At 47.0% G+C, this 21,789-nt stretch overlaps 1 protein-coding gene across 4 annotated transcripts in view; it reads right to left on the bottom strand.

The window, feature by feature from the left end:
* Nucleotides 1–21,789, bottom strand: part of ptpn11b (protein tyrosine phosphatase non-receptor type 11b) — a 53,543-nt gene that overhangs the window by 17,184 nt on the left and 14,570 nt on the right. For 2 of the 4 annotated variants that reach the window (XM_076026538.1, XM_076026540.1), the window contains exons 3-16: nucleotides 15,179–15,373; nucleotides 10,985–11,177; nucleotides 10,268–10,396; nucleotides 10,045–10,158; nucleotides 8,691–8,787; nucleotides 8,378–8,457; nucleotides 8,030–8,206; nucleotides 6,884–7,015; nucleotides 5,537–5,691; nucleotides 4,522–4,589; nucleotides 3,648–3,799; nucleotides 3,413–3,513; nucleotides 3,179–3,308; nucleotides 1–1,250 (exon numbers count right to left, since the gene is read on the bottom strand). The exon at nucleotides 1–1,250 is cut by the window's left edge. In XM_076026538.1, coding sequence (XP_075882653.1) covers nucleotides 3,221–3,308; nucleotides 3,413–3,513; nucleotides 3,648–3,799; nucleotides 4,522–4,589; nucleotides 5,537–5,691; nucleotides 6,884–7,015; nucleotides 8,030–8,206; nucleotides 8,378–8,457; nucleotides 8,691–8,787; nucleotides 10,045–10,158; nucleotides 10,268–10,396; nucleotides 10,985–11,177; nucleotides 15,179–15,373 — 1,681 coding nt within the window. In that variant the 3' untranslated portion in view covers nucleotides 1–1,250; nucleotides 3,179–3,220. The remainder of the gene's footprint in view (nucleotides 1,251–3,178; nucleotides 3,309–3,412; nucleotides 3,514–3,647; nucleotides 3,800–4,521; nucleotides 4,590–5,536; nucleotides 5,692–6,883; nucleotides 7,016–8,029; nucleotides 8,207–8,377; nucleotides 8,458–8,690; nucleotides 8,788–10,044; nucleotides 10,159–10,267; nucleotides 10,397–10,984; nucleotides 11,178–15,178; nucleotides 15,374–21,789) is intronic. The other 2 variants (XM_076026542.1, XM_076026539.1) reach the window with 2 other exon arrangements.

Below are 21,789 nucleotides of genomic sequence, written 5' to 3'. Positions count from 1 at the left end.
GAGGAGACGGGACTAAGAGACGGGACGAAGAGACGAGACGAAGAGACGGGACGGGACGGGATGAGATGTTGGGGATGTCTCTCAACCTACATTTACGTCCAGGAGCTGCTAGCTGCAGGAACATCAGTGTCAAAGACTGACGGTTCTGTACAACAAAGCTCGGCTGTTCAATTCAATTCAAATGCAATGAAAAAAAAATTGAAAAAGGTGCAGAAAAATGTTTAAAATTTAGCTCTTTTTTTTTTCAAATTTCACAGTCTTTGCCTGTCGTTTTTTTCCCTCATCACTTGCTACTACATCTGTGTAAGAGACACAGAAGGGAGCAAAGGATGCTGGGTACCCATGAACCGACGGTGACTCCGTTCCCCACGTCCCTCTGCTCTGCTTTTGGGATCTAATTTAAAGTTTCACATTCTTCCCCCCCACACTGACACCATGAAACGAGAGACACCTTTTACAATCCCATCGACGTGTCCCAGGTGCTGGTGATGCTGCAATGTGACGATTCCCGCCATCGCATTTAATAAAAAGTGAGTAAACATTTGCGGAACAAGTTTTGCTCAGCCTGCCTGCGTTTCAGGGGCCGAGAAAGAATAAAAAATGAAAAAAAAAGGAAAAGGAAAATGACCTAAGTGCACTGGGTGTCAGTCCGCAGCCGCACTAACGGCCGCTGCAGCTGAAGGGACGGACTCAGTGCAGGCAGGGGGAGAAGCCATAGAAGAGAGAGACAGCACGGATTTATTTATTTCGCTACCGGTGGATGTACAGCTGACCTTTGACCCTCCTCTGCTTGCCGCAGGCCGGTCAGACTCTGCGTTTTAAGGGGGGGGGGGCAAAACCTGATCGCGTTCCGGCGATCTGGGAGGTCACGGGGGAGGTCACTGGACTTGGGGCGCAGGAGGTCCGGGTCTGGGCGAGCCTACGGACACGTCCCGTGAGAAGGCACTTTAGTGGGGGGGTGGAGGGGGAGGAAGCTGCTGGACGGGGGAGGTGGTGGAGGGGTAAACAGGGTCCTGAGCGACAGCAACAGTCCTCCTCTCCACACTGGGCAAGGTTCTCAGTCCAGATTGGGCAGGAAGAGGAGGAGCAGGAGGTGGAAGTGGTGGTGGAGGAGGGCAGGCCTTGGTGGTAGGGGGTCGGCTCCCGTCCGGGCAGGGCGCCACCGTGTGGGCGGCGGTGGGAGCGACGCGCTCCCTTCCTCCCCTCCTCCCAGGAGAGACGGGCGAGGAGCGGACGAAGCGACGCCTCCGCTGAAAGTGAAGCAGAGAGGCGACAGACAGGCGGAGTTAATGGCTGCTGCCACTCTGAGTGGCGGACGGACGGACGGCCGCTCGGCCCCGGCGCGCCAGACGATACAGTGCTAATGGCGGCGTTCGCTCAGGGACTCTCACTCCTGCTGTCTGGGGCCCCCGCCAGCTTCAGGCTGTTTCCTCTTTGTCCCGCCGCCACTTGACAAATGTTTTCAGTCAAGTCTGGGTAGCGGGAACGGCTGCTGCTGCTGCTCCGTCTTTCACCTTTCATCCTTTCACCTTCTAAACTTCTTCTGAGCCCGTTCACCGGGGGAACAGAGAGGTTTTTGTTGTCGCTCAAACAAAGGGACACGTCGGGCCACTGGCTTTTGATGTGGGAGCGCTCGGCTGCTCTCAGATCCTGGCAGATTTCCAGTCCAAAATCTGGCTCGTCCATCTTGCTCAGCGGCAGGCTGAGTTTTTGTCAGTCTGTCTTTTTTAGCTACTGGGGCGAAATCCAATCAGAGTCCTTTTGACTGTGGCAGGATGCTGCCGTTAAAAACCACAGAGGAAGAAAACCGGAGGAGGAAGCGACTGCGAGGCAAGCTGGTGTGGATGGAGGTTAGCGTGGATGCTAATGAGCTTTAAGGTTCTTTAAATCTAGCTATATTTCAGAAATATATCACGTATATCAAACTATCCTGTAAAAGCTTTGACAAGTGGATAAATAGGTAATTTGATTGAAAGAAAAATGGATGATAAGATTTTTGAAGAACAAAAAGTTTACTTGCATTGGCAGCAACAGCGCCACCTCCTGGCCTGGCATAGGATTATCTAACTCGTGCCTGGCGAGAGAAAACTGGTACAGTCTCACAAGAAGGTGCTGGGCAGGCAACCAAAATTGCTCATTTGCATGTCAGGCCAGCTGGGGGCAGCGTGGGGCGGCCGGGGTGACGTTCTTCCTGTTTTAAGTCCTGACTGACATCATTTTAAAGTGAAAATTTTGAGAGAAAAAAAAAACCTATGCACTGTCACTTTTCAGTCAGAGAGATTAATCAATAGTGCTAAAGCAAAAACTATTTGATTTGTATTTAAATTTTTAAAATGAAAGAGCAGCACAGCAGCTGTAATCTGTATTTGTACAGCCTTAATTCAATTTTAATAAAGAACAAAGAGTTGCTAACAGAAAGAGTTATTCCAGATCCATTCACTTTTGATTAAAATACTTTTTTACTATGTGGCGCTAATGACCTCACGGCAGTTCTGAGTCGCCTCTCTTTGGTTCCTCCGCTGCCTTATTAATCACCGTGTGAGGGAGAAAAGAATGAGCCTGCGAGAGCGGTGCTCTGATTATAATTTGAACCTAAATTAAATCTTTTGTTGCTCTAAGCGAGTTCAGGTTTTCCTATAAAAAAGGGAGACACTTTTGGCCGCCCCCTAATTTGCACCATTATAAAGGAGAATATTAGGCTTACAGAATGATTGGAACTCAACAAAGAATTAAAAAAAAAATAAGAGGGGAAAAGAAACTCTTGTGTCAGTGTAAAAGTTTCCCCGCCACCTGGAGGCTGTAAAATCTGCCGTGTGGAGGCATTTTTGGTTCGACGAGAAAGGCGAAAAAGGCGACAGACAGGCGGGAAAAATAGCGACGCTGCCGGCCGACAACTAAAACACACAACAGACCATTCCTGCACATTGTCGACTTCAAATTATTTAGCGGAGATTGAACTCCTTTCGTTCACGGCGAACATTGAATTGCAAAAAAATCGTCTCATGCAGACCTTGTTACATTAGCTGCGTTTCCATTTCCCCTAGAATCGCGAAAAAACCTAAATATCGCAATAATATCGCTTTTATTTTGTGAAAAACTGTGACGGAAACGCAGCTATTGCTACATCCTGACGATGCGGGGCGAGGCGGTGATGAGGCGGTGATGAGGTGGTACTCACAGGGAGGCGGACGGAGACAGGTGGAGGTCTGCGGCCTCGCTTCTACCTCCTGGTGTTGCTGCTGAACGACGTCTGAGGGCTCCGGAAGTTGATGTTCTCGTACACGCCTGACGAGTCGTCGTTCGTCACCCTGTCGAGGCCGTGCAGCAAAAAAGACACAAAAAAGAGCAGCAAAAGAATCAGCGAGCGGCTCTCCAGTGCAGCAGCAGCAGCACTCTTGAGCGTGTTACTCACACGGAGGAGGAGCGCGAGGACGTCATGTTGGTTTTGGATCTGGAGTTGGTCATCTGAGGGTATCTGACGTTGGAATACTCTCTCTCTTTCAGCTTATTCCTCTGGAAAATATGGACACACACAAAAAAAAAAGAGTATAAAGACTGATGTCACAACAGATTTGATGACTTGAACGTGAAGAAATAGACCAAAAAATAAATAAAAGAAATCTGTGTCAGGTGCGTGGAAGACGCACCTGCTCCTCCTCCAGTCTCTTCTGGACCGTGTCTATGTACTGCTCCACTGCCATGTAGATGAACTTGTACTGGGCCTCGGTCTGCACCATGCCGGAGCGCTGCTGCCGCACCCGCTGGATGGTCTTCGGGACGTCGATGTCGCAATCCAGACCTGGAGCGCAGACCATAATAGGGACCGACGACATCAGAAAAGTTGTTTTAATATTAGGGCTCCTGTGGTGATGGGACTTGAAGACATTAATGAACCTGGAGAGTCTGTTGTGAACCAATGGGATTATTCACTGCCACAACGACAACAATATTAATATTAATAATAATAATAATAATAATAATAATAATAATAATTATACTAATAATACTAATAATAATCATACTAATCACAATATATTTTATTTATAGAGCGAGAGATGATCTCAAAGTGCTTCACAGTGAATAAGAACATTAAAGGCATTGAGAATGAAAAACAGCTACAGTAGGTCTATGGCACAATGAGACAACAACATGGATATAACAACATACTAAAAACATCAAGATCTAAAGGCATAAATGAGACTAAAACATCAGATGTAAAATGCTGCTAAGGGCTAATAATAGATCTGGTTACATGAGGTCTAAGCCGTGATGTTTTTGTCTTTCTTTGCTCTTCTCTTCGCTTTCTAATAAAATCGCCCACACGGCAGCACCGACTCTCCGGGCCGACTTTATTTACAGGCTTGCAGCGGCGTCCTGACTTTGCCACAGGCTGTTTGAGAACTCCGACCGCTCCTGTAATAACTCAGTTCCACTTCATAAAAAAAAACAAACGAATCAGCCCGCAGCTTTTCAAGATGGAACGGCAAAGACGTCCCACCTGGCCGAGCCCCGCTCTCTCACCTTGGCGGTTGATGATGTCGATGAGGATGTCGACGACGATGATGGTGCCCGTCCTGCCGATGCCCGCGCTGTGGGAACATCAGGCTCGGGTCAAACTCACACAAACAACACGCAGCCGTGGAAGTTTGGAGCTCAAGCTTGAACCTCCTCAGATTTGTTGGTGTTTTTTTTGCCGCCTTGTACGAAATGCGGTTTGATGTCGGGGAGAAGTCGGCCGCACCGCCTCCACAATAACATCATAAATGCGTAAACAGTCAAATAGAATCATCCAGATGAATAATTCACTCATGTTTGTGCTTCCTTTTTCTACTTTTGTACGGTTAAATGCAGGTGAGCGGAGCGCGTCCACTTCACCCGCTGTTGTGTGGCGGAGACGATTTGGAACGTCGTCCCCCGCGGCGGGAATAACTGAATAATGATAACCACTGATAACCACTTAAATAATAACAACTCCGGGACCGTTGTTTACGATTAGCAGGTTTCAATTAACACACTTGGACGAGCGCCCGCGGCTGACTTTAGATTATCGTGGGAAGATAATGGGGCTCCTCGCGGTAACGGGAGCAGGACCGAACGAGGCTGTTGATTAACCGTTGCGTGTCTGGTGCAAGCGGCGCAAGCAAGAGTTTGGGACCAACGGTTGCTGAGTGAACGCAAAGTGGGTTGAGAGAGGAAGCGTCCACCAAGAGGAAATGAAATGGAATAAAATAAAACGTTAATCAAATTAACGTTTTATTGTAATGATGAGTAAAAAAATCTGCCCGATGTAAAATATATTCGCTTCTCGTCGACTGCTGAATTATTCACTTGGCTCCCTGGGTTGTCAGGTGTTTTGCCACTGCTGTGAAGATCAGTTATGGCGCACCCAAGTGGCAGGCTAAATTAATGCAAAGAAGGCTCCTCAGTTTTGGTGCTTTGACGCCCAGCAGAGAAATAAAAGTTGGACGCGTTGGAGACGACAGTGAGTGAGCCAGCGTCCAGCGCCATCTAGTGGCCTCCCCCTTCCTGTCTGTACCTGCAGTGGACGACGATGGGTCCCGTGTCTGGAATGCTGCTCTGGGTGCGGTTGACCTCCTCCAGGAACCAGAGGACGCCGCCGGGCTTGTCGGGAACGCCGTGGTCGGGCCAGCTCAGGTACTGGAAGTGCCACATGTACCTCAGAGGCTCCTTCTGCAGGACCAGAGGAAGAAAAGATTTATTTATTTATCATTATTGTTATAATTATTATTATTATTATTATTGTTATTATTATTATTATTATTATTATTATTATTATTATTATTATTATTATTATTATTATTGTTTTTTATTTATTTATAATTTTTTTTAACTCTAAGTCCTCTTGTTGTACTTAGTAGCATGACCTGTTCTCTTGCACTTCCTGTTTCTCACTAATGGATTATAACCCTGCGCTGGTAGTTTAGGTATAAATCTAAGAATTTAGCCGTTTTAAAGGCAACGCACCGTATCACAAAGTGTTTGGAAATGTTTAGCATAACTTTTTCAAGCCGGTCGTGAATCCCCCCCTTAAAAGCTCTCCGTCTTTGTTCTGATTTGAGTGTGAAAAATGCCATCCAGTTCCGACACGGCAGCCACAACTGACTCATTAGCATCAGCGAGGCCCGCAGCCACTTCCTCTGTTTCTCTTTAGCTTTTAAGGTTTAACTGGGCGGCTTTCAGCAGCAGTTTCTCTCTGGTTTTGTCCCGACTAAGAGGAGGATTGAATTGAAGGATTGAAATCTCAAAGAGCAAATAGAAAAAAAAAAAAAAAAAAATGCTCTCTATGGGGAAGCTGCCAAGACGGATCAGCACGATTTCTAGAAATGAAATCGTACTGACCCAGATTTAGCGCAAGGTTACTTCCTGTACGCCTCGTAAACCAAACGGACTTCGAACAACAACATCAACAACAGCTTTGTTGACTGTAAACAACCTGCAAACATCACCGCACAGGCATTTTTTTTTTGGGTTCAGCCAGTTGGTGTTCAACAGGGTTTTAAACGTGGCGGATCAGAGACAGAGCTGCTTACTGATTCTGCATAAGGAGCAGAACCCAGCGTTTCACTTGGGCGCCACGGCTCAGCGCGGGAGGAAAAGCAAACCCGTAAAGGCTTTGCGCTCTTATGCAATCTGATTTTTTCCCCCCTCTCCTTCTTCTTCTCCGCCTCTCACACAGATCGGCGCTCTTGATCCCCTTGTTAGCGCGAGCCGCAGGATTGTGTGTGTGTGTGTCCCGCGTACGCATGAGAGCCAGATAATCTGACCCCGGGTCAGTGGGTCGGCTCTGATTGAGGCCACGGTAACCCCTCCCCCCCGGCTCCCCAACGCCCCCCCCCGCACCCTCCCTTCCCCTTTTCCTCACCCTGTCGAGACGCGTCACCTCCAGCTTCCTCAGGATGTAGTCCTGCGCCGGCCGCTCGTCCACGTTCCTCACCAGCAGCTTGCCGAACTCCTTGGTGCCGTGCAGGTCGGGCCAGTAGCGCACGCATTTATTCTGGATGACAGGAGGGAGGGGAGGGGGGAGGGACACAAAGGGAGGGCAGGGATAATTAGAGAGGGTGAGGGGGAGGGGGGCGCAGGAGGCATTAGACGATCGAAAGAGCCGGCTCATCCCGAGCAGCTTTCCAATCATCTTAGATGACATCGTATCCTCGTCAGCTGTCTAACTCACCACCGCGCACGCGCACGCACACGCACACGCATGCACACGCACGGAGAATCAGCTCAAGCCATCAGGAGGCGTCGGCTGGCGGGAACCGCCGCGGGACAGTGGCCAACAAGCGATGGAGAAGCAGCAGCGTGAAATTAAACTCGCGCTGATGCGTCTTCAGTCAAATTAACTTTGACTGACCCTTGTTGTCTCTTCCTGCCTTTATTCTTTTTCTTTTTTTTCCTCCCCGTCTTGGGTGGTCGGTGGCGCTCAAGGTTGTTTGTCTTAACACCGCGCCGGAGACGCTCGCAGCTGATGGATCCGTCTAATGACAGTCGATCCACAGCAATCAGCTGAGAGGCGGTGATGAGATGAAGACGGTGATTTCTCACTGGTTGATTCCTTTGGAACTCAAATCCCTCCATCCATCCATTTTGATACCTGCTTATTCCTGAGATCAGGGCTCTGGTGGAGCCTCTCCCAGCTGCCATTGGGGTGGAGGCAGGGGGGGGGGGCACACCCTGGACAAGTGGCCAGTTCATCGCAGGGCCACATTGAAAGACAAACAACCTCACACACACCTACGAACAATTTTAACTTCCTAATTCACCTCACATGCATGTTTTTGGACTTTGGGAGGAAGCCGATGAGAACACGATGAGAACCCATGCAGAGACAGGCAGAACATGCAAACCACTGCGCCACCGACACAACAATTGTGTGTTTTCCGGCACGAGACGTCTCTTTTGGAAGCCACACGGAGCGGCAACAACCGTCAGTGACCGCGAGCACAAGTCAGGCGTTGGCTCCGCCCACTTTCCGTCCCAACAGGAGGAGGACGGGAGGCTAAAAGCTCACCCGGCTTCGCTCCACCTCCTTGGTGGTCATGACGATGACGTGCGTGTTCTCCTGGTAGAGCATCTTCCAGAAGTCCACCACCGTGTTCTGCAGGCAGCCCTGGGTGGCGATGAAGACTTTGCCTTCGTCGGCGTGCCGGCCCTCTTCGTCCACACTCTGCCGAAAAACAGAGATGACCTTTCATGATGGAAAAAAAGCATGTTTGGCCCAAAGACGCACACTCAGAAAAGGATTCAAATGTTCTTCTTGTCTTCTTCTGTTTTCCATGAAACAAGCGTTTCTCGACGGTGTGCAAAAACGCACATGAAGTGATTCAGGTCCACCGTTCGCGACGTTGCACAGACTCACCCGGATGTAGTTGGCGTTGATGTAGTCTGAACCGGCCACGTCTGGATCTGCCTCCAGGATTTCCACCCGAGTCGTGTCGACTGGAGGCACGAAAAAACAAAAAAACAAACAAAAAAAAAAAAACATGAGCAGTTTTCCGTTGAAAGGTGCACGGCAGCGGCGGCGCGGCGAGAGTGACCACACCCACGCCCACACACCGCACGCACCCCACCCCCCTTCCCGCCATGCCGCTGCTGGGGCGAGCGTCTATTTGCGTCGCTGTTTCCACAGGAAGCGAGAGACACAGGAAGCGGCGGCTCGCTGCGCCACTTACAGGGGAGGATATTCTTGTATCTGTTTTTGCTCTTGTTCTCCGGCTTCTGGCCCTCTTTGCGGGGATACAGCAGTTTGCACTCCTGCTGCTGAAGTACCTGGTCGCCGAGAGAGGAAGAAAGACAGAAAAAAAGAGAGAAAGAAGGAGAAAGAAAGAAATGATGAGACGTTTTGTGAGAGTTCCAGGAAGTTCCTCGCAGCACCAATGAAAAGGAAACAAACTGTGAAAGTGTAACGCTTTTTTCCTAATATATATCTCACATGATCTGTCAAGACGTCCGCACTTGCTGCACAAATGTATAAATTCTAAAGAGCCTTTCCAGGGATGCAGGGAGTCAAAGCAACAGCGTCTTCAAAGGCTGCGTTGTCGCAAGCGGTTCTGATGTAGGAACGACTTTATTTCCAGGGCGAGACGCCCCGGAGAGTTGAGCTGTAAAGGAAGTTACCGCACTCCGCTCATGCTTGCATCTTTGTTCTGATTATTTAGCCCAGACTCCTGGAGAAGCCGTGTGTGGTTAATTATTCTAGATAATAAAAAGAGAAAAGCGGCACAACTAACCCTCTGTTTACTCCTTCCTGCAAAAAAAAAATAAAATAAATGACACGCTTTGTGTTTTCACAAGCGTTTCTCATTTCTGGGCAGTTTAGGATAGAGATGCTGATTATTGTTAGACAACATCGCTAAAGTGGTTTTTTTTTCAATTTTGCAATAATTTTAGTGTTTGTTTGTGTGTGCGTGCGTATTTGTATGTTTGTACATCGAGTCTCCAGGGTCGTCTTAAAAATAAAGGTGTGATGCGTGATGTCAGTCACACAACATATCTATATTTTGACTCGAGCTAAAATGTTCAGCATTGTCTCATTGAGGGGAAATGACTTTTGCATTTTAGCGTCAGAAGGCTGGAAATTCAGCAAGTTAGTCACATTCACTTTAAAAATGAATGGCGAGCAGTCCAGTATTCACTTACACGGGGTCGACTGTGACCTTAAAGATGAGGTTATGCGATGAATACTAAGAAAAAAAATAAATAGTGCTGCAGCGTTAAATGTGCAGGCAGCAGAAATGCTGGCTGGACAAGAACAGCAGCGGCAGCAGCAGCAACAGCAGCAGCAGCAGGGCATTTCAACCACATAAACTAGTGCCGTTTCTCAGAGGTTGGAGCCGCATGGGCGCATTTGGATTTCCTCCAATGAGTTGGACAGTGATGAGAAAACAAACAGCTGACCAGCAGAAAATGGAACAGAAATTTATGCAGCGGACAACAAACCAAGCACCAAAAAAAAAGTTGGACCTTTACAGCCTTTTTTTGTTGGGGGGGGGAGGGTTCCCTTCGCTCGAATTGCGTTTCACGTACCTCAAACTCTTCCCAGAATCCCTGTTTGGGTTTCTCAGAATTATCCGCTACTTTGTTGAGCTCTCGTACCCGGTTCTCGATGTTGGCTGCGTTTATCCTCGTCGCGTTAAAGGGCTGCGAGACGAGAGAAGGAAACACAATGAGGCCAAAGAGGCAACGTTGGACTGAGAGTATCAAGTGTTTTTTCTTTCGTAGCGCTCCAACAGTCCCGAAGCGTCTGAACCTGTTTGAGGTGCACGACGATGCCGCTCTTCTCCACCATGGGGTTCTTCTTGTAGTGATCCACCAGGTCGGCCAGAGTGTCGAAGCGCTCGCCTCCACCCACATCGTACTTCCCGTCCAGCTGAGGACGCTGAGGATTAATCGTTATTAATTGTTATTAATCGTGATTAATTGTGATTAATCGTTAGTTGAATGATCGTATCGATCGATTAACGATTAACGCAGCGATTTTGCCTGAGAACCTAAATTTCACAATGAAAAATGTGGAAGGAAGACATTATTTAACCCTTAAATAATGTTAAATAATGTTCATTTTTACATTAGAGAACAGAGAAAACACCCAAAACATGTATCCTCTGATTTTAAGATGATTTCTAATGGGTCACATTTCAACTTTTTTGTTTTTCAAAATAAGTTGTTTCAAAGTAACTTGTCCTCGGAAGATAATGGCCATCACAGTATCTACAGGTGAATTGCTCTTTCCTGCCACTACACTATTATAATGACATTAACAACCACGGTAAAAAATGTTCAATTAATTGCGACTAATTTAATTTAATTTATTAAATTGTTAATCGACAATTAATCGACAATCGATTAACTGTTAACATCCCAAATATATATATTTATATACACACACACACACACACACACACACACACAGACACACAGACACACACACACAATCTAGCAATTGATTTGGTGGTATCCGCCTCACCTGGTAGCGTATCATGACGTGGGTGACTTTGGTCCTGCGGTCCACGCTCTCGTGTTTCTCCTCGTTGGTGAGAACCGAGAGGACGAAGTCGCCCGGTTTGCTCTGGCTCTCCCGCACCAGGAAGCTGCCGGCTTTGCCCTTCTCCATGAGCAGCTTTTCGGCATCTCGTCCGGACAGGTGCCCGTGGTACCACCTGGAGAGCAGCGGAGGCGGCTTTACATTTTGGGGCCAGCGGTCCTGCTTGCTTTTCAGGTCAACATTTGCATCTTTTTGAACTGATTCCACAGCTGCTAAATCATTCATCTGCGACCGCCACGTAGCCGCTAACTAAATCCGTTGCTAGCAAACTTTTGTAAACAGCACAAAAGATATCTCTCATATCTCAGCGGGAATAGCCCTGGTTATGTAAAACAAGGCTGTTTGTCTGGAGCCGCTTGCTTGTCTGCTACGGCCGAGGATGCGCTGCAAGGCAGCACAAAGTGGAGGGCTTGTTAGTCTCTGCAGCTCCATCACAACAAGCAAACTCTTTGAGAGCGTTTCAAGTTTTTGCATTGTCAAAAACATATATATTAACTCCTTTTCAGAGACTCCAGGCGTGTTTATTTTTTGCACGCCGGCGTGTCAGCCGGCTGCATCGTCTCACTGAAGCCCGGCGAGCGGCGAGTGGCGAGCGGGCCCTCTGAGGACGGAGATGAAATAAAAAGCAGGCGGCAGCCGGCGAAGCTCCCGCCGCAGCCGTCATTAGCACAAGACTGGCTGAGCCGCCTCTCTCTCTCTTTCTCTTTGTCTCTCTCTCTCCGAGGCTCTCGAGCAGCAAAGCCTGCGGCCTGATGATGCAGTTTTTGTTCAGTGCAAGAGATTATTAAGACAATTAACAAAAGTCGAGGCTGAAAACTCAACGTGCGATTGTGATCTCGAGGGGGGGGGGAGAAAAAAAAACTCCCACATTGAAGCTGCGGGCTTCAAATGATGTTTTTGTTTATATTTGCATTATGTGAGTCCAACCGGAGAAGCAGTCGAGTCTCGCACAGTCGCTGAACTTGAGATGAAAAAAAAAGAAAAGAAAAAAAACGTGCGAAATCTTCTTCTTCTTCTTCTTCTTCTTCTTCTTCTTCTTCTTCTTCTTCTTCTTCTTCTTCTTCTTCTTCTTCTTCTTCTTCTTCTTCTTCTTCTTCTTCTTCTTCTTCTTCTTCTTCTTCTTCTTCTTCTTCTTCTTCCTTTTCTACCGCGCATTGAGCACAAAGTGTAGGAGGCCCCCGTATAGAATGGAAAAACCACAGAAACCAAACACGGATCTCACAAGATAGTGTGTGACCTCAACAGAAACTGTCGGCGTGTAGAAATTGTCAACAAGCCGCTCGGGACGACACGATGCCGAGCACGTTTACACAAAAAAAAAAAGAAAGAAAGAAAAAAAGTTATGCGACAAACACGGCCTCCTTTGTGTGTGTGTGTTTTAATGCGCTTCCTGTTTGCGTGTAAGCGCGGGGATATCTGGCATTAACACACCAGCTGGTCTAAGCTGTGTGTGCGTGCGTGTGTGTGGGTGGGTGCGACAGCGTGCGTGCGTGCGTGCGCAGCGGGCCTCCAACCTGCAGACACTCACTGGAAGGATGTTAGCTGGAGGACACAAACAAATACACGACTCCCACTCCCAGACGCATTTGAATGCGCACTTGCGCTTTTTTTTTTTTTTTTTTTCGCACACGTGGGCGTGCAGAGAGGCGCATCGCCGGTGAGAAAACACGCAAGGTGTACGCGGTTGTGTGTCTACATATGTGCACGTGACTGCAAAAAATGAAGGAGGGGTGATTATGGGCAACGACGGGGCATCATCTGGTCTCGCCTCGCTGCAATCACTCTGCAGCGGCTCCTGCTCTCCGCTAAGACGGGAGAGTCGCAGCGTTTCAGCAGCGTCTCCTCCTTGAAAACTCGCTAGTTTCATCGATCGCTCAGGAAAGCTGAGCTCGGGCCTGGCGCGCCGCACTAGATTTCGTGACCAATCAGCGGGCAAAAAGAGGGAAGCAATCAAAGGGAGGAAGGAGGAGAAAAACGAGTCTTTGACGAGCTTCTCAGACACTTGAGAACGTCCCGAGGACACACTCACACGGCTGAGGCCCGAGAGCTTCCTGACAGCACGGTGAAACTGAATGTAAAGGTTTCAACAATGTCGCTGCTGCGCTGAAGAGGGCAACAGACGGACGGCAAAAGTGAGAGAAGCACTAATGCAGCAGCAGCAGCAGCGAATCCAATTGCCTGAAGGTTTTTGCCTGAATTTTTCTTTTTTTCGAAACACATCCAACGGATGGATGTGTTTCGAAAAAAAGAAAAAATGTCCCCGCTGGTGTCGGAGTTCCATCTCACTGTTTTTTTTTTTTTTTGCAGAGATGGATGCAGGTACGTTTGCAGGCCGGAGAAGCATAAAAACATGATGGCTGCGTTTGCAGGCATCTGAATGAGGTGGAATACGGAGCCGCCGTTAGCGTGATGGCCTTCCGGCTCACTGACTGCCACGTTTTCAGTCCCCAACTAACTTTTAGTTGTTTCCTGCTAGTAGGACCGAAAAAAATAATGATAATAGAATAAAAACTGAAAAATATCAGCGACACTAAAGCATCATGTGGCATTATGCACATGCATCATTTTAATGCTCCGCATCACATTCGAAGAAGATGGTTAAGCCTTCAATATTTTTGCTGGGAGTTCTCAGCAGGGGCACAGAAACGCCTCAGAAGCTGCGTTAGCGCTCTCAACGGAGCGTCGGCGGCAGTTAATGCAAGAAGCAGTCGGGCGAGTTGCAACGCCTGTTTCAAGGTCGGAAAATAAGACGTGACGACTTGATCTCAGTCGACGGAGTTAGAAACCGAGCAACTGTTGGCAGGCAGGAAGTGAAGCAGCAATGGAAGACTTGAGGAGAGGCTAGCAGCTAGCAGCTAGCCTCCAATATTTTCCTTCGTCTTGGTTTGTTTGGCTCGAGTCGTGTGCAAATGGGAGTTTGCAGTAGTAGTGGGTGAATAATATGATAATGTTAGGGATGTACGATAATATCGACCCGACATTAGCATTTTCCGTCAAAGTCAAATCTGAATGTATCGTTATTGGTTTTTCCTCCGATAATGAGAACTCGATAACGCCGGGTTTGGCCAAACGAGCATGAAATCATGGATGCCTGTGGGGGTGCAGGTTTTGTTTTTGCTCATGTTTACCAATGGGCTAAGGACTGAGTCTGTCTATATCTGTGCACTTTTGTGTCCTTTGTGTGCACTTTACTTCAGTCCCATTCCATGAGACAAAATGTTGCACTTTCCCATAACTTAAGTTTAAGTTATTTTTACAGAAAATGTTAACTTGTGGAATGCATCTAGCTAGGCATCACAATAAAAGTAGTCAATGTTTTAATTCCACGACAAGACAAGAGCTATGTGATGTGACCTAAAATTAGTTTGGGAACAAAAGCCTCCACATATCGGTATCGGTTGTTATCGGAATCGGAAATTAAGCGTTTGGACAATATCGGCTTATCAGATATTGGCAAAAAGTCAATATCAGACATCCCTAAATAGTATTGAAGAATAATACTGATACCAGTTTTCATATTGGCATTTATCAATATCAGTTTTGATATTAGTATTTATCAGTACCAGTTTAATGAGGTTGATACTTTAGTTTCAGTCTCTATTCTGTATGCACTGCTGCAGTTTCAGCAGAGAGACAACCTGGCTGTTCCTCACAGCAGCGAGCTATATTTATAGTGCTGCACCCATAAAGATGAAATAAAGATATTTTTGCCCTGTGCGACAATTCAAAGTTCCAAGGAGATGCATTTGAATGAAGGGCAAACCAGCTTCTGCTATGAGGCGAGAAAGCCATTGAACGGTGGCGACAAATATTTTTGATTTCCCCAAAACTTCTTGTCCAAATTCCATCGTGGCTTTTAAGTAATTAATATTTCACTTAGACACTTGCAGGTCATTATATTCATTTGTAGTTTAGCCATTTGATGATAAATCCACCTCCATTAGTAGAAAGTGTCAGTACTGGTATCTGTATTTGCTCCATCTTCAGTGTTCTATGTGTCATCTACTTGCTTGCTTGATAGTCGAGAGACTGCACGTGATGCGTGAGCGTGGATCCGGGAGTGTGTGTGTGTGTGTGTGTGTGTGTGTGTGTGTGTGTGTGTGTGTGTGTGGGCACCTTTCCGAGGTCGGGTCCTTGCAGTTGAGCGGGTACTTGAGCTCGATGACGTGGCCGTTCCTCTCGCGCAGCAGGTCCTGCTGCTCGGTGTAGTACTGCACCAGCTCGGCCAGCGTGGCAAACTTCTCGCCGCCGTACAGGTCATAGTAGTCGCCCGAGTTCTGGATCTTGATGTGGGTCACCTCATCGTTCCGCCTGCGGGGGAAGGAAGGAAAAAGATTTATTTTTTTGTTGACTTTTTCATTTCAATATATATTCTTTCACAGCGTTGTTTTTCACGTACACGCAAACAGCAGCCACCCACGCACACATATATTCAATGCCACGCTCAGTTTGCATCAGCATTCGCTATGAAATAACCCTTATTAAGCCATCTGCTCTCCTTGAAAAACGCTGCAGTTCACTTTTAGAAAAATAATCCAAACGCGTCTCGGTCACACTTGCACGTCTCCGCATTTACTACGACGTGTTTGTGCGAAGCCAAAACACCTTTTTAAAAATAGAAACAGGCAACACATACAGCATCCAACCGTTACGTAATATGAAACTGACATTATTATTTATTTTTTTCACTTGGACAAAACACAAAATGTGATCGCATAAGCCGCGAGCCATTACAGGGATGGAAAAAAGCTGCACGACTTAAAAAAAAGAAATACAGATCCATATATACACATAAATATGTGTTTTTTTAATCAAATACACAATGCATTGTCGCCTGGCCGACGCACACGGAACAATGCAAATGTTCTCACGGGGGAATAATCCCTCCTTTTAATACTGTGTAGTGTATCGTATCGAATGCACGCGGCCCGGCGGCTCTGAGGGTGATAAGGCAGGAAATGTTTGGCAGCGGTTTAGCATATTCAAAAAGGAATGGATGCACACACATACACCACACACCACACACACACACACACGCACAAAGCCACTCCAGAAATGGTGAAATGCTGTGCCGCCTCACTTCCCATTTGTTCTTGTTTTTTTTCTCCAACGTTCATCCTTTTTTCTGACACGAGTTTGCAGCAAAAAGTAGAAAAAAAAAAAAAAAGCAAAACAAAACATAAATGGGAGGGAGATACAGGAAGCGAGCCGGCCGGCCTGTCGGCGCTATCTGATGAGCGGCGAGCGGCACAATACTCGGCATTTCGCCGCCTGGAATCTGATTATCAGCTAATGGTCGTATCAAATGGCACAAATCCCATTTCCTCCATCACTTTTCTCACCGTCCTCATGAATTTTACTCTTCTTTTTTTCCTCCACTCTCGCCTTACCCCCCCCCCCCCCAAAAAAAAAACCCACCGCCGACTTTTTCTTGCATTCTCTCCTCCCAGTATTTCTGGGTAATCGCTCCACGGCTCCGTCGGCTCCTGTCGACCTGCTGGAGGAGTCGACGACTCTCCAGGTTACCCAAAGTGCCGGTTTTTCTTGCCCGGCGCCATTAACTCTGGGCGATACGTGTCGGAGGCCGACGTCCTATTGGCCGCCATGTACGCGAAGGGACGTTTAGCCGAGCCGGATTAAACGGGGCCGGGATTACCGGTGTCATCGGCGCAGATTATATGTGGAAAATGTGTCATCAGATTTAAGCGACACCGTCCAGTGACGGACTACTTTAGATTAGACGATTAAATAAAATGTGATTACACGTTAGCGGCTGTTGTGTATTGTTGCGAACACGCTGGACACTGGTGGAACGATCGTGATGCTTTTCAGTCAATTAAAAAGGTTTTATTTTTATTTTGTAGACTCGTGGCAGCCATCATACTGTGGGTGATTATCTGTTTACTGCCAGCCTAAAAAAACCCCCCCAAAAAAACCCTCCTTATTCCTAATGTATTCTCACGTATGTATGTATTTGACGTTTTACTCAAATTGCTCAGAAAACTTCCTCCTCACACTTTTGCTTCCTCATCCCTAAACCCTGTTGAGAGCATTTAAGTCATTAGTGGCAAACTGCCATGACCACTTGAGGCACACAGTATTTATAGGTATTGAACAGTTTAAATTCAAGCGTAGGCAGATGCAGATCCGGCGTACAGTGAAGCATTCAGGAGATTTAAGGGCCGGCGGTGCAACAGCTGGACTAACTAGTGTTGATTGCAGCAGCGCTGGATCATTTTAAGTTCCAGAGCTGCACTTTCCACCACCAGTCAAAATGCCAATATTGAATATTGTCTATGAGAAAAAAATAACAATTAAAAAAAATAAATCCTCATCGAAAGCTGTAGCTTTAAGTCGTACAGTGTTCTCCCTTCCTTTACACACGCACACACACACACACAAGATAATATATTGATATGACATAATATGTTGCACCAGAATGCATTGACGCTTCATTCAACTCAGCCGTCCCACACAAGCAGGATGCATTAGCGACACGCAGCAAACATCGGGATAAGTGTTCAGGACGAACGAAGAACTAAACGTTTCGATTTTTCTTCCGCCCCACATTCTCGCTGCAACGAGGCCCGCAAACGAGTTTGTTGCTTCACAGCAGAATACAGATGAGTGCAACCGACGGACGACGCTGAACAAGACAAACAAGTGGAAAAAATATGTTGCTACGAGAGAGCGAGAGAGCGAGCGAGAGAGAGCGAGAGAGAAAACCACGGGCTCCTGTTTCACAAAGCCCCACAAAATACAAAGTGTTTCCTGCTTCGCCCCAAAGCTGTTCTAAGCAATATTTCTCATCCAGTGCAGCCAGAGACCACGGAGAGAAATCCCTTTTACCATAACCAGCTCGCTTATCGCATTGGGGATGATTACATTTCTGCCTCCATTTCCATTCAAACTTTTTCATCTCGACGGACTACTCGTGTTCCGGAGCGAAATAAAATTCCTGATGTTTTATGAGGTCAGTGGGGTTTTTTATTTTATTTTTTTATTTTCATCAGCCCGTTCCATCCAGCCTGCAGAGAGAGCAGACATCTGTTTCTGCAGCAGTAGCCTCTCCCCCCTTTTTTTCTTCCCTTCCATATTTTCACCCCCTGAGCAATTTGGGGATAGGTTTTAGTCAACAGGACACAATATTCAACACATAATTAAAACCCCGAACATATGGCTTCCTCTATAATACATCCCTGTCGTCTGTTTGCTGTGCATCCATCCTCTGATCCTGCCGCCAAAAAAAAAACAAAAAAAAAAAAACACACATCAGATGTGGGGGAAAATAAAGCGTCTGCTGTCGTTACAGATCACAGACGGTGAAAATGAGCCTCTCGTTTTGTCACGACAGGCTCTTTTGGCTGTCGCCGCTTTCAGCCGCGGCTCCGAGCCTTTATGCTTAAACGCTGCCGGGGGAGGAAGTGAAGTTGAGGGTCGGAATGAGGCGCCGTGTCGCGCCGCGCCGCTCGCCGTGTACTTTCAACGGGCCCATTGTGCAATCGAGTCATTCGAGAAAGGAGGAAGAACCGTTTGCACGCTTTTTCGGATCAACGGTGGCTGGCAAATTTTCGGATGCAACGTCGCACATTTAATCTCTGGGAAACTGCGACCGCTGCTCCACTGACAAAATACGCTAATGCGGAATGAAATTTATTAGCATGCTAATAAAAGAGTCCAACAAAAATGATTTGTTTTCGCTTCGTGTTTGTAACTTTATAATGACGACACCGGGAGGTGGGGCGCCGACCAAGTACGTACACGGGAGAGGTGAGTGGAGTAGGCGGTCCTTAATGTGGACTGAGCTCGCACTCTGTTCACACGTCCGTGAGGTGGTTTTGGTATTCGGATGACAAAACGGATTTGGACTGTTTGCACATGGTTACTTCGTGTGCTTTTTGCCGATCGGAATATGAAAAACTCATGAAATGACCAAGTGCAAACAGGGCCTGTTTGAACTGTGGGGGAAGGACGCGATGGCAAAAGAAGGCTCTCCACTGTCGAAAGCAAATCTTTAAATTGTTCTGTTGCAGCTTGCTGATGCTCTGCAGGACTGACTGAGGAAGCGAGAGCTGGCTGGATGTGTTGCCACTAACCTGGAAGACTGTGAGGTATGAGTGCCCTTTGTGACATCACAAAGAGCCCGTCAGAGACAAAGACAGACAGAGAGAAAGAAAGGGTGGCGAGTGGACAGTGATAAAAGTGACATTTATATCATAAAAGTCCTTTTTTGAATTGCTGTTTTGTAATTCGTGATTAAAACCTGCTTTCTTAAGTTGCCTGAGAACAAGTGAACAGCCTGGCATCACAAGAAACAAGCACACCGGTGTAAGAACTATATAAAAGAGGGAAGGAAAAAAAAAATCCATTTACTCTCTCTGGTAATTTGCCACATTGAGATCACCTTCAAAATCCCTCTTGTGGGACTCAAGTGGGTTTGAAGAGCTGCAGAAATGAGGAAACTTGACCAGAGGGCTCTCTTCATGCAGGCTCACTCCAATGTAAATTATGATTCAACTTTTTTTTTTTTTCTTCCCCTCCCCGCTTCAAACTTTGTCCCTCTTTGCTGCGCTAGCAGCCGACTCTGGCTTGATTACATTTTTTGGAGAATCCTCGAAACGCTCTCATTAGCGTCGGTGGCGGCGGCTCCTCCGGCTCGGCAGCAAAAGCAAAAACTCTTTGGTTTTGTTCTCCCTCTCTGCGGCAGAGGAGCGGTGAGGTGGTGGAGATAAGGAGGGAGGAAGAGACAACACACTCCCTCAGCGTCCATTAGCAGCAGAACAATAAGCATCGCAGTCAGGACAGCCTCGGTAAAATGAAACCTGGCTAATGACGGGCTAATTACGCTCTCCTCTGCTCCGATAAGACACAGAGCAGGAGGACAGTGCCCGTGTGTGTGTGTGTGTGTGCGTGTGTGTGTGTGTGTGTGTGCGTGTGGGAAAGACGGACTGAGATTAGTGCAGGCATGGTGATGGGCTGGCCTTGGGAAGCTTCACTTGATGTGGATAATTAGCTTGTTATCTTCCCTATTTTCCTCATTTCTTTTTTTTTGAAAATACATTTTATGCGGATGAGTTCAGAGAGAGAATACACAGTTTTTTTTTTTCAAATTAAAAATTTCTCCCATGTGTGCAGCCTCTTTAGCAGTGAAACGTGTTAAGAAATTGTAAAAAAAAAAAAAAAAAACGGGTCATCGTATGACACGACGTCAAGGACGTTACTTCATTCTTCATTTTTTTTTTTAAAGCCAGCTCTTCATGGAGAAAAATCTGAAATGGATTCTTTTCTTAACTGGCGGCTTTTGAAGTTCCAGGTGTCCCATCAACGGTTTTGTTACCGCACTAAAAACGGAAAAAAAAAGCTTTTATAAGACGCCGTTTCAAGGATGCTGATTGGGAAAAATGGAGCTTCCGACTGAATCCAAATACTTGCTGCGTGCATGTTTTTGTTTTTCTACCTGCAGGTGTGGTTGCACCTGATGTGTATATTAAAAAGTGTCATAATGAGCAAATTCACAATGTTTTCTAGCAATCATGTGTCCATATCGTGCAGGGAAAAGCTCCTAAAAAATACAAAAAAAAACCATAAAAATCTCCAGACAGACGGCACCGTGACTTACGCAAGGTTACTGACCCACATCCCCAGCAAAGTGCTGGCTCCGCCCTCCCTGCACCCGCCTCGTTTCTGCCTCCTTCCAAAGGTCACTTTAAGCAGGAGGCTGTAAACAGAGGGCTAAATATACAGCTTTCTTGCGACGTACAGCTGCCATAGCAGGCGTGGGCAAACCTTTTGACTGGTGGGCCACAATGGGTTCTAAAATGTGATAGAGGGGCCGGAGCAGGAGCAGAGGGATGGAGTGTTTTGGTGACCCATGCACCTCATAGGAGGAAACAAATATATTATGGGATGTGTAGAAAACACGTTCTTTAATCTCCATTGAAAATGAATAGCTCCATGGTATTCAGCTCTTTATTGAAACGACTCTTAAAACACAGAGAAATTCATGAAATACAGCTATTTTACGACTCACTGACTATTAATGTCATTTCCTCAAGTTTGGCAGGCCAGATTAAAAAGCTTAATGGGCCGCATATTGGCCCCGGGGCCACAGTTTGCCCATGCCTGGCCTGTAGGAACAAAAATGAAGAATCTCGGTCTGATATGGGACCCGAACTGAATGAGTCGCGGATGCACCAGCGTGGCCATAAAGCAGCCAAAGTGGTGAATTTTAGCCTGCAGTCAGTTAAGGTGAGGAAGTGGTGACGACGTTCTCTCCCTCGCTCGTAACCTCTGCGTTCCTCCTCAATGTGACCGCCCGCCTGCAGCAGGTGTCGAGTCCCCCGCACGGCGGACGTCTGACCTCAGCGTGCGAGTGCGAGTGCAAGTGCGTGTGTGTGTGTGTGAAGTTTCATAAAGTGTGGCCGCAGCACCACCGCAGCAGACTTCCTGTGTCATCTCTGATTTACGACACCCACTACACAGGTCACACTTTTTAAACACACACACACACACGCACACACACACACACACATGGGCAGTGAAGGTCAGTGGCTGAACAGATACTTTCCCTTTTGAAGGGTTTTATTCTTTTTACTGTAAAGGCGTTTGGGTTTTTTTCTTTTTTTGTCCTTCCACACTAAGTTGACACCACACATGGAGCATTTGCCCAATGTGAAGGATTCATGTCATTCCTTGTCCAGCTAAAAAAAAGACAGCGACAGGACAGG

Source organism: Nelusetta ayraudi, unplaced genomic scaffold, assembly GCF_046127955.1.
Source record: "Nelusetta ayraudi isolate G7.1 ecotype Tasmania unplaced genomic scaffold, CSIRO-AGI_Nayr_v1 ptg000019l, whole genome shotgun sequence".
Lineage (NCBI taxonomy): Eukaryota > Metazoa > Chordata > Actinopteri > Tetraodontiformes > Monacanthidae > Nelusetta > Nelusetta ayraudi.
This window is presented reverse-complemented; position numbering and strand designations above follow the sequence as displayed.